Genomic DNA, 11,408 nt, shown 5'->3' with positions numbered 1-11,408 from the left:
AACCCAGGTCAGCAGCATGCAAGGCAAACGCCCTACCCGCGGTGCTATCACTTCAGTCCCTCCCACAACTTTAATGTCTAGTTTGCTTGAGGTCATTTTTTCCAGCCATAATAATCTGTGTGATTCCGATTTTGTGAAACAGAATTTCTAATCGAAACAGTGCAACTCTGCATATAAGGTGGATGGCATTTGTCCTAGAAATAGGTGGCCGGGGACTGTTTCTGGTGTAGGTTCGAATCCAGCTGAAAGTCTGAGTGACCCAAAGCATGGCTTAAAATGTTGAGTTCTAAATTAAGGTTCTGAACAGAGCAAGTCCTGAACTCTGGGAAGACCCACATATCCCTAGAAATACCACAATTTTGAATGTATGGATTTAAGTCTCGTTTCCTGGCATAAAGTCCACAACTTTTATTAGATTCTCATATGTGAGGACCCAGCAATCAGTAGGGGAGTTTTCATTTCAGGCATTATGAAGCGTGCTCTTCATGACTGAGAACAAGAAAAGGGGCTGGATGGGGCTGGAGAGAGAGCACAGCGGGTAGGGCATTTGCCTTGCATGCAGCCGACCTGGGTTCAATTACCAGCATCCCATATGGTCCCCCGAGCACCAGCACCGCCAGGAGTAATTTCTGAGTGCATGAGCCTGGAGTAGTCCCTGTGCATTGCTGGGTGTGACCCAAAAAGAAGAAAGAAAAGAAAAGAAAAGAAAAGAAAGGAAAAGAAAAGAAAAGAAAAGAAAAGGGGCTGAAGAATGAGTACAGGGGTTAAGGTGCTTGCCTTGATGCGGGGCAACAATAAATCTCTGGCACCATCTATAACCCCCGGAGAACTGCCAGGATTGATCCGTCAGCACTACTGGGGGTGGCTAAAAAGGATACAGAAGAAGAAAAGAGGAAAAACAATAAGACGGTGCTTTGCTCCTCAGCTCTGTTCTTGGGGTCAAGTTACAGATCTGTATTATGTACTGATACATCTGTCATAATGACAACCATTATGTCTTAGCTGAAACTGACCTGATTTTTGGTTCTCTGCAATAGCTTCCACACCATCCCAGGAAGATTAGGATGATGGCCCTAGGAGAAGCTGTTTTGTCAGAGGGGGTACCGGTTTCAATTTATAAGGCAGCGTGTAAATCTGTGACTTCTCAGCTTCTTCCTACAATTGCAGTTAGGGAGATGGAGTTAGCCAGAGTCCTGTATCTCCCCTACTATGGGAAGTGGGTGGTTTTCCCCCACCACAATTATCATACAAAGAACAATAACTGAGGCTGGAAAGATAGTACAGCAGATAAGTCACTTGTCTTGTGTGCGGCTGACCTGGGTTCAATCCTTAACATCCTATATTATGGTCTTCTGAGCCCTCTAGGAGTGATGCTGAGTTCAGAGTCAGGAGTATCACCAGGTGTGGCAGAGAGAGAAAGAGAGAGAGAGAGAAGGAAGGAGGGAAGGAAGGAAGGAAGGAGGGAAGGAAGGAAGGAAGGAAGGAAGGAAGGAAGGAAGGAAGGAGGGAGGGAGGGAAGGAAGGAAGGAAAGAAGGAAGGAAGAGAACGATGGATGAACTATGAAAAACTGATTTTTGTAGATTAATTTTTTATTTACTTTTAAAATTTTTATTAAAGAACCATGATCTACATGTTGAGTTTTAGGAATAGAATAATTCAACACCAATCTCTCCACTAGTGTCAACTTCCCTCCACCAGCTACTTACTCTACCCAAAGTTTAAAAAAACTTACTTTAAACAAAATTTCCTTTGACATTTGGCTTAATAATTGTAGCACTGTCCTCCCATTGTTCATCATTTGCTCGAGCAGACACCAGTAACATCTCCATTGTGAGACTTGTTGTTACTGTTTTTGATATCTCGAATATGTCACGGGTAGCTTGCCAGGCTTTGCTGTGTGGGTGGGATACTCTCAGTAGCTTGCTGGGCTCTATGAGAGGGACTGAGGACTAGAACCCGGGTCAGCTGCATGCAAGGCAGACACCTTACCTGCTGTGCTATCAATTTTAATTCCTTTTGAAGAAATACAAGGTAGTGATGCTATTTTTATGGTGACATTTAGCTTTGTAATGGGAAGGAATGTAATTTTCATTTAAACAACATTTTAAAAAGTTTACCTAATATTCGTAGTATTATCTCAAGACACAATGATAGGGTAAGTATGCAGCTAAAATTTACCACTGGAGTAAATAATATGATGAAGTTCATTTTTGTTTAATTATTAATAATAATTCCAAAATGTTAGATTAGTATGTAGTAGTTTTCATGGGAATTTAAAGAGTAACAATTATATTTGTGTATCTTTAGACATGAGAGTAAACTATCATATTTTCGGAACTTTAATGTAGCTACAATGGTTTTAGATTTCAAAAAGCCTATGCCTTAATAAGGGGGGAAAAGAAATCTTGTATAAAACTGAGGAGAATGATTTTCTATCATTTGAATCAAACGAAATGCAGAATAGTTCTTTTCATATTCCAGATATGGAATTTCGTAAGTGTTTAAAATGGACAGCTGCTATTCTTAAATTTAAGGGACCAGCAATCATCTACATGTTGTTTATATTTGTTTTGGGTCTTCTGTTGAATGAGCCAAGCCATTTGAAATATTATTTCTTTAAAGATGATTCAAGGCCGGAGAGAGTTCAAGAAGGTTAAGGTGCTTGACTTGCTCGTGTCCACCCCCAGCTCCATCTCCAGTACCACATGGCTCCCATTCTCATGAATGCATGAGAAACCAAATACAAGAACCATAACATGCACAAAATTGTTTGAAATAAACTCGTAACTTTCCCATTGTAGATGATGTCTGTTATTCATTTCATTCATCATCCTGTTATTCGTCGATTGCCTCGAGCAGGCCCCAGTAACGTCTCTTTCATCCTAGCCCTGAAATTATATTCAAGGCTTTTTAGGAGAATGAGACCCATCATTGTTACTGGTATTTGGCATATTTGGTGCGCCACGGGGAGTTTGCCAGACTCTGCCCTGTGGGCAGGCTATATTCGATAGCCTGCAAGTTTGTCCAGAGTAGATGATGTCTAAGGGGGAAAAAATAAGAACTAAATCAGTTGAAGTCATATTTTCAAATTAAAAACAAGCATCTGTGATTGCAGTACTCATAAAAATTAGATATTCATCCTTGAAGAATTATTAAAGGGCACATTCTTAGGGTCTGTTTTTGCTACACCTGGCAGTGCTCAGGGCTTACTCCTGGCTCCGTGCTCAAGGATCACTCCTGGCAGGGTTCAGGGGTCAATGTGGTGTCAGGGAAAGAATCCAAGTTAGCTGCATGCCAAGGCAAGTGTCTTCTGTGCTGTCCTATCTCTCTGGTCACTATTCTAGAGAACATTTATTACCATGTGAAAGAGAGCATTAAAAAAAAGTCTTGCAATGGTATTTTAAGCCACATGAAATGTATTTGCATTTTTATACTATTAGCAATTAAGGCCTTTGATAAGGGGTATCACTGTATCACTGTCCTCCCGTTGTTCATCGATTTGCTCGAGCGGGTCCAGTAACGTCTCCATTGGAGACTTTGTTGTTACTGTGTCTGGCATATCGAATACGTCACGGGGAGCTTGCCAGGCTCTGCCATGTGGGCGAGATTCTCTCGGTAGCTTGCCGGGCTCTCCGAGAGGGGCGGAGGAATCGAACTCGGGTCGGCCATGTTGGCTGCGTGCAAGGCAAACGCCCTACCGCTGTGCTATCACCCTAGCCCATTGATAAGGGCTGTCCAGAAAAAAAATTCCTGCTGTCAATTTAGACTATACCAATTAAAATGTAATCTATCTATTAGTATATAAACTTTATGAAGAAGCCCTAACCTTTGGTTAGCTTTAAAAATAATCCCTATTGTTTACTTAACTCGAGGATTAAAAAAAATAAAAACCTGCTATAATACTGGAATATAAATGCCCCCGTCCTGGCTGGCATTTTTTAAAGGGTTGCTGCTCTACCATATTCTTTCAGAAACCACATGCTCAATCTACTGAGGCCCATGCCAAACTGGCTTCAGGATGGGCCCAGGTCTGGAAAATGGTTTTCAAACCATCCTGCCTCCACCCTCCCAGTCAGTGGTATGTTGGAGGACGACCGGGTACTATAAAGGCACTGTCTTCAGATTCTCTGAGTAGAAGGGGTGACAGCTGTGAGGGTGGGGAGAGGGAATGGCAGGTTCAGCCAATCTTAGGGGCAAAGGCCCTAGCAACTGACTTCCTTCAGAGATTTCAGATGTCATCCTGGCTTCTGCCATCCCTGGGATTAATGTGTGTGTGTGTGTGTGTGTGTGTGTGTGTGTGTGTGTGTGTGTGTGTGTGTGTGTCTGGTTGTCTGTCTGTGACTGTGTGTGCATATGCATGTGTCTGTGTGTATTTGTGTGCCTGTCTGTATGTGACTCTGACTCTGTGTGTCTGTGTGTTTTGTGTGTGTCTATGTGTGAATGTGTCTGTGTGTGTGTCCGTGTGTCTCCATACGTGTCCATGTGTATCTGTGTTTGTGCATGTCTGTATGTCTCTCTGTGTGACTGTGTTTGTCTGTAGTCCCCGCGTGTGTCCATATGTATCTGTGCGTGTCCATGTGTCTGTGTATTTCTCCATGTTACTATGTGTGTGTCTGGGTTCATGTGTGTCTGTGTGTCCCCTTTCATGTCTGTGTGTCTCTGTGTGACTGTGTGTCTGTGTATGTCTGTGTGTCTCTCTGCGAAACTATGTGTCTGAGTCACTATGTGTCTGTGTGTTTGTGTATGACTATGTTTGCCCATGTGTATCTGTACATGCCTGTGTATGTCTGTGTCTCTATGTCCTCGTATGTGTCTGTGTGTGCATCCATGTGTCTCTCTATGTGTGTCCCCGTGTGTATCCGTGTGTCTCTGTTTGTGAGTCTGTGTGTCTGTTTGTATGTCCCCACACGTTTCTAGGTGCCAGCTGTGACAGCCCCCTAGGGGTAGCCACACAAGGCTGTGAGGCTCAGCTGGTCGTCACTGGGGGAGGAGGCGTCGGGTTCACTGTAGATCTGTGTCAGGGCTAAGCTCAGGATCTCTTTCTTCTCTTTGTAAAACCGGAGTTCCTGCCCGGCCTTCCTGGCCTGCTCCAGCTCCCGCAGGGCCGTCCGCAGCTCCTCAGAGAGCGTTCCCGGGGCCTCGCGCTCCCGCATGATCCAGTCCAGGGCCATGTGGCTCCGCATCTTCTCGTCCAGGGAGTACTGGGAGTAGTAGGAGATGACTTCCTGTGCAAGAGACACAGACCCGAGCATCAGAGACGGTCCAGCAGACCTGACCCATACGCCTCTCCACTGCCAGCCTGGCCCCCACCCACACCTGTACCATCACAGATGGACACACTTCCTCATGAACATGGGCAGGGCGTCCCTCCACACTACGTCAGAACCCAGTGACCTGAGCACAGAGCTCGGGCCTCTCTGGGCCTCTCTTGCCTATGCACTGAGCTCTCCAGTGCCACATTTGGTTTCTGGTCAAGAGGCAGAGGGAGCGATAGTACCCAGGAAGGCTCTTGCCTGACCTGGGTTTGATCCTCAGCACCACATATGGTTGCCAGAACCCCTTGAGGAGTGAGTCCCTGAGCACAGAGCCAGGAGTCAGCCCTGAGAGGCACAGGGCTGGCATCCCATGGGGGGGACACACAGAACTGGGTTTGGTCACATGCATTCAGAGAGCAGACAGCTTTGAATCCAAGAACGGGACTTAGAAACCATGAGTCTCATGCCTGTTCAGTTTGGGGAGGAGGTGACCACACGGCCCAGGGAACTCCAGCTCCTGCAGAGGGAACTCAGGCTTTACCGCCATCAAGACCATCATGCTCTTGATGTGCTCCTAGTCTCAGGTCTTGCAAGGTACCAAATATTACTTCCTACCTGTCAATGCCATCTCACGCAAACACAAAATGCCAGCACATTATTACCTCATGTGGAGGGCTGACGGCAGTTGCACTTTAAGAAGCTCATGTGCAGTAGATGAATTGCTTATTTTGATTTTTAAGAACATGTGGTATTTATTTATGACCTTAACAAATGAGAAACGATCATGGAAAAGTGTTTGTAACCAGCACAGCATATTTCAAAGTCCTTTTACAAAAATCAAAGGGGGAAAAAAAAACCAGCTGAAGCTATTGTCAGCTACCCATTCCTCTCCCATCTTTGATATTTTGAATGTCAGACGTTCTGAGAGAAGGGCAACGAAGGCCACGGGGCTCAGAGCCCCCAGGAAGTTCTGACATCTTCTTCATGTTCCTGACTTGTAGGAGTTTGGACCCTCAAATTCCTGTTAGCAAATTCTCAACAATGACTTTCCACCATTCCAAGTCTAGTGGTGGCTAAAGGACGATAAATCTGGGAGGGCAGTAAGTGAAACTATCCAATACTTAGGAGGAGCTTTTTCTTAGAAAAAGAAAAAACCCTCCCCCTGTTTCTGAAAGAATAATTTACTTTGAAGTAGGTAAACGGGAGTGATTTAATGCATGCTTGTCCACCTTTATAATAATTTCTGTTGAGGACTTCTGGAAAGCATAAAGTTTCTCCCAATACAGTCAACTTGGCTTCTCTCCAGGAGGGGGTTTCTGCATCTCCAGGCTGGATAGCTCAGCTGGCTGGAGTGTCCGCTGGGTGGGCACAAGGCCACAATCAGTTCCTGCCACTCACAGCACACTGAGCGCCACAGGGAATGACCTCCCCACACTCTGAGCCAGAAGCAGCCTCTGAGACGCACTGGGTGTGTCTCCCAAGTGAAAACAAGCCCCACTGGGGACAGAGCTTGCTTTGCATGCAGCCAACCTGGGTTCGTTCCCCGGGATGCCGTATGGTTCCTTGAGCACCACCAAGACTGATTCCTGAGCTCAGGGTAAACCCCAAGCTCTCCTTTGTGAGGCAAACTACAAACAAACAGACAAACATAAAAGCCCCCAGAGGGTCTAGAGAGATGGCATAGATGGTAGGTGCTTGCTTTGCATACTGCCAATCCAGAGTTGACCCCCGGAATCCCATAAGGTCCCCTGCACCACCAGGAATGATTCCTGAGTTCAGAGCCAGCCATGATTAAACCCTGAGCATCGCCGGGTGTGACCCCCAAACAAATAAAAACTGAAAAAAAGAAAAGAAGCCCCAAGAAAAAAACTAAAAGAAAAAGTGTGTCCCACCCACCTACTTGCTCTTCACATTGGAGACTGGAAGTAGGTGCACATTTCGAGCAGATAAGGCAGGCGAGACAGTCAAGTTTGTGTCTGCCTTAGCACCCCAGTTTGTCTGCAAGAGCCCCCCACTGTGAGGTCCCGACCAGACCTGGCTCCTTCACCTGCCTCTTATGGGCTTGTCTGGCCAGCCTGGGACTCCACTGAGGCTATGCACTAATTTTTTTTCTCGTCTTCTCTTTTACTCTGTAACTAAGTCACTGCATTTAAACATGGAAGACACCAGAGAAAGGAGTCTTCTAGAAAGATGACAAGCCCGATGCCCACAGACGCGCAGCCTTGGCAGGAGAGTCTCACCTGTCGGGAGCACCTAGTTTCACGAAGTGCCTTGAGGCTTCCATTCCAGTGCAAGAGCTGGAAGACGGTCATCAGCTCCTGCCAAACCCAAATGCCTGTCATTAGTTGTGACCACACAGTAAAAGCATCAGTTAGAGGCCAGCAGGGACGCCCTGAGCCCAGTGGGTCCAGGATAGAACACCTCAGCCTGTCACTGGCAACTCTTCAGATAGAGCCTGGCAATATTTTAGATGGTCAGTTTATTTTTTGTGTGAGCTTTATGGTTTTTTGTTAATAGCCATACCTGGCGGTGCTCAGGGCTTACTCTTGGCTCTGTGCTCAGGGGTGGCTCCGGGAAGTGCTTAGGGGACCATTTGGGATTTCAGGGATTGAAGCCCGGGTGGCTGCATGCAGGGAAGTACCTGCCCACTATACTCTCACTCTGGCCCCAAGATGAGCAAATTTTAAGGGACAGTTAAATAAAGCATGACATTGAATGGCCATAGAATGTGCCACCCCCAGATCGGCCACTTGGGTATAATGACCACTGGAGCTGTGGGAGTTTAGAAACAGTTCACGCAAAGACTCTCCACCCATCTTAAGTCAAGATTTTCTCCAGGAGCTGGAGCGATAGCACAGTGGATAGTGCGTTTGCCTTTCATGTGACCGACCCAGGTTCGATTCCCAGCATCCCATATGGTCCCCTGAGCACTGCCAGGAGTAATTCCTAAGTGCAATGCCAGGAGTAAGCCCTGTGCACCATTGGGTGTGACTCAAAAAGCAGAAAAAAAAATAAATAAAATTAAAAAAATTCCTCCAAAGGACCTCCTGCCTGAGAGGATGCCATCGGCGTTGCCACCCAAGGAAGAGTGTGGCTACAAGCGCCTTCCTTCCTTCCATCCTTTATTTGATGGCCCAATGGGGGATATTTTTTGGTTGGGGGGATGCCTGTGAGGTGATGCCTGGTGGTGCTTGGGGCAAGCCTCAGCCTTGCTCTGGGGTTGCTTCTGGCAGTGCCAGGGATCACACAGAAGGCCCTACCTCTCCTTAAGACTGAATTCTCAGCGACGTAGGTAGTTCCTCTTTGTTTCTTGGCTCTCTCTCCTGTAAACATTCAATAAACATGGCAATAAACTGCCACTTTTCTCTTGTTAATTTGGCTAAGAAGGCAGGTAGAAAAATGGAAACAATTTTGTCTCTGCTCACAGTACCTTCATCCTACTGAATACTTGGCAATCTGTAAAAAGGCTGAGAAGCTCCCAAAGATCTATATAAAGACACTCTAAATGTACTTTTAAAATAAAATAGGAGCTGAGGCGGGAGCGATAGCACAGAAGGTGGGGCGTTTGCCTTGCACACGGACGACCTGGGTTCGATTCCCAGCATCCCATATGGTCCCCTGAGCACCGCCAGGAGTAATTCCTGAGTGCATGAGCCAGGAGTAATCCCTGTGCATCACCAGGTGTGACCCAAAAAGCCAAAATAAAACAAAACAAAATAAAATAGAACCTGGGAAATAGTACAGCGGAAGGCACTTACTTCTCACACAATCCCCAGTATCACATATGTCCCACTGGACCCTGCTAGGAGTTATCTCTGAGCACCCAAACACAAAATGCAAACTATGAAATAAAGTAAGAGTGGGGCCCTGGGGTGTAGCCAGTGTAGAATGAAACTGTCACCAGTGTGGAATGAGACAACACCCACATCCGAGAGCATCCTTGGTGGCCAGTAAGAAGTGAGAGATATCTGAGACCTCAGCCATGCCTGTATGAACCCTCACCCAGGCATGCAGTCTACCACCGCAGCAAGGAGCGGAGGGAGTGAGAGAAACGTAAACCCTGATAGGTCATAGCATGGTACTCAACAGCACAGGCACATGCTAAGGTTCCACTCGAGCACAGAAATAGAAAAGACTCCCAGAAATCATTGCTTAGAAAGAGTTCTGTCAAGGTGCAAAGGAATTAGACAGCAGGGGAGTACTGGAGACGCGGTGCAGAGGTAAGGCACTGCCTTGCACACAACCCCACCTGGCCTTAAGGCACTCACCTCGCACACAGCCCCTCCCGGTTGATTCCCAGCCCTGAACACCCCCAAGGAGTGATCCTTGAGCACAGAGCCAGGAGTAAGCCCTGAGCACCATTGGGCGTGGCTCAACTACTCCACGCACTTAAATTTCTCAAAGTGGGACACAAAAACAGTACCAGGAATAGCCCTGTAAGCCACAGAATGGCCTCGGTAGCATGACAGCAGGCTGTAGAACATCATGCTTTTGTTGAACGCCCTTCTGTTATGCTGTCCATTAAGACAAAGCCACATCCAACCCCAGACACTGAACGCAGTGACTTTGCAGGACGAACCAAGTCCCATCTACCATGATTTCTCTGAAAGCCACATTTCCAGGAGACTGTGGATGTTATTGCAGACACACTATGCCGTTCTGAGTCACATAAAAATGCGGAGGGGGTCGATTCCTCAAGGAGAGGTGAGGAGGTGATGTTTATTTCCTTTTTTAAAAAATGGACATAGAGGGACAAAGTGATAGTACAGAAGGTAGGGAATTGCCTTGCACATGGCTGATCTGGATTCGATCTCTGGCACCACTTTAATTCCCTGAGCCCCACCAAGAGTCATCAATAAGCAGAGTCAGAAGTAATCCCTGAGCACCAGTTGTTAAGGTAAAGGTAAAGGCCCTCCCGTTGATCGTCGATTTGCTCGAGCGGGCCCAGTAACGTCTCCATTGGAGACTTTGTTGTTACTGTGTCTGGCATATCGAATACTCTCGGTAGCTTGCCGGGCTCTCCGAGAGGGGCGGAGGAATCGAACTCGGGTTGGCCATGTTGGCCGCTTGTAAGGCGAACGCCCTACCCGCTGTGCTATTGCTCCAGCCCGAGCACCAGTTGTGGTGCTCTCACTTAAAATCAAAAATAAATAAATGTAAAAATAAAATTAAAATGAACAGGGCTGGAGAGATAGCACAGCACGTAGGGCGTTTGCCTTGCACGCGGCCAACCCGGGTTCGATTTCCAGCATCCCATATGGTCCCTTGAGCACCGCCAGGAATAACTCTTGAGTGCAGATCCAGGAGTAAACCCTGTGCATCGCCAGGTGTGATCCAAAAAGCAAAAAAAAAAAAAAAAAAATTAAAATGAACACTGCTAGGTAAGATACTTATATGCATCTAACCTTGATTCAGTCCTGGTACCACATATGGTCCCCTGAGTACGACCAAGAGTGATCCTTGAGCACAGAGCCAGAAAGAAGCCTAGAAAACTGCTGGGTGTGGCCCCCAAAACTAGAACTAAAATGTAAAATAGCAAAGAGAAATGATCATTGCAATGTTTCTACTACACAACTGTCATGATATATTGTAAATATAATTAACAGAAGCAGAATAGGGAAATAAAGGAATTTTATGTTCTCAAAGATACATTATGTACTAAAAGTGTCTAACATAGAAATAGTTTTACTCCAGTATGCTTTGAACAAGAAAAAAATGCTTACATTCTAAAATTAATATGGCATTAAAAGATAATTGAAGGGGGTATGGTGCTGCCAGCAGGTCACTCTGTACCTGTGAGGCAAGTGCATCAGCAGCCTGATGGAGCCTTCAGACTTCCAGATACCCCAAAATTGCTGCTGTGCCTTTGACCAGACCCCATAAACTTGGGGAAAAGTTTACCAAGAAAGTAAACAACCAAAAGTTAGGTATGTGGGAGACACACCCACAAACCACCTCCGGCTCAGCTATATAATTGGAGGCATGGCCTCTCTGGTTCCTGATTGGACTGCTTAACGGCCATGATCCCAGAGACTCAGAAACAAATCTCAAAACTCAATGGCTTTTGGCAGAAATGTGTCCGGTCCCTGCAGTAGGTTACCGGTGCTGGGCCACCCCACATGGGAATAGGTTTCGTGCCTTGGCCTGTTTCC

The 11,408-nt window shown here is 46.3% G+C and overlaps 1 protein-coding gene across 2 annotated transcripts in view; it reads right to left on the bottom strand.

Moving 5' to 3' along the window:
• Positions 1 to 4,927: 4,927 nt before the first annotated feature.
• LIX1 (limb and CNS expressed 1) overlaps positions 4,928 to 11,408 on the bottom strand; it is a 65,168-nt gene continuing 58,687 nt past the window's right edge. For both annotated transcript variants that reach the window (XM_056112611.1, XM_056112612.1), the window contains 2 exons: positions 7,497 to 7,574; positions 4,928 to 5,226 (listed from right to left, as the gene is read on the bottom strand). In XM_056112611.1, coding sequence (XP_055968586.1) covers positions 4,939 to 5,226; positions 7,497 to 7,574 — 366 coding nt within the window. In that variant the 3' untranslated portion in view covers positions 4,928 to 4,938. The remainder of the gene's footprint in view (positions 5,227 to 7,496; positions 7,575 to 11,408) is intronic.

This window comes from Sorex fumeus, unplaced genomic scaffold, assembly GCF_029834395.1.
Source record: "Sorex fumeus unplaced genomic scaffold, SorFum_2.1 ptg000018l, whole genome shotgun sequence".
NCBI lineage: Eukaryota > Metazoa > Chordata > Mammalia > Eulipotyphla > Soricidae > Sorex > Sorex fumeus.
Note: the sequence above shows the minus strand (reverse complement) of the source record. Positions and strands in the feature narration are given on the sequence as shown.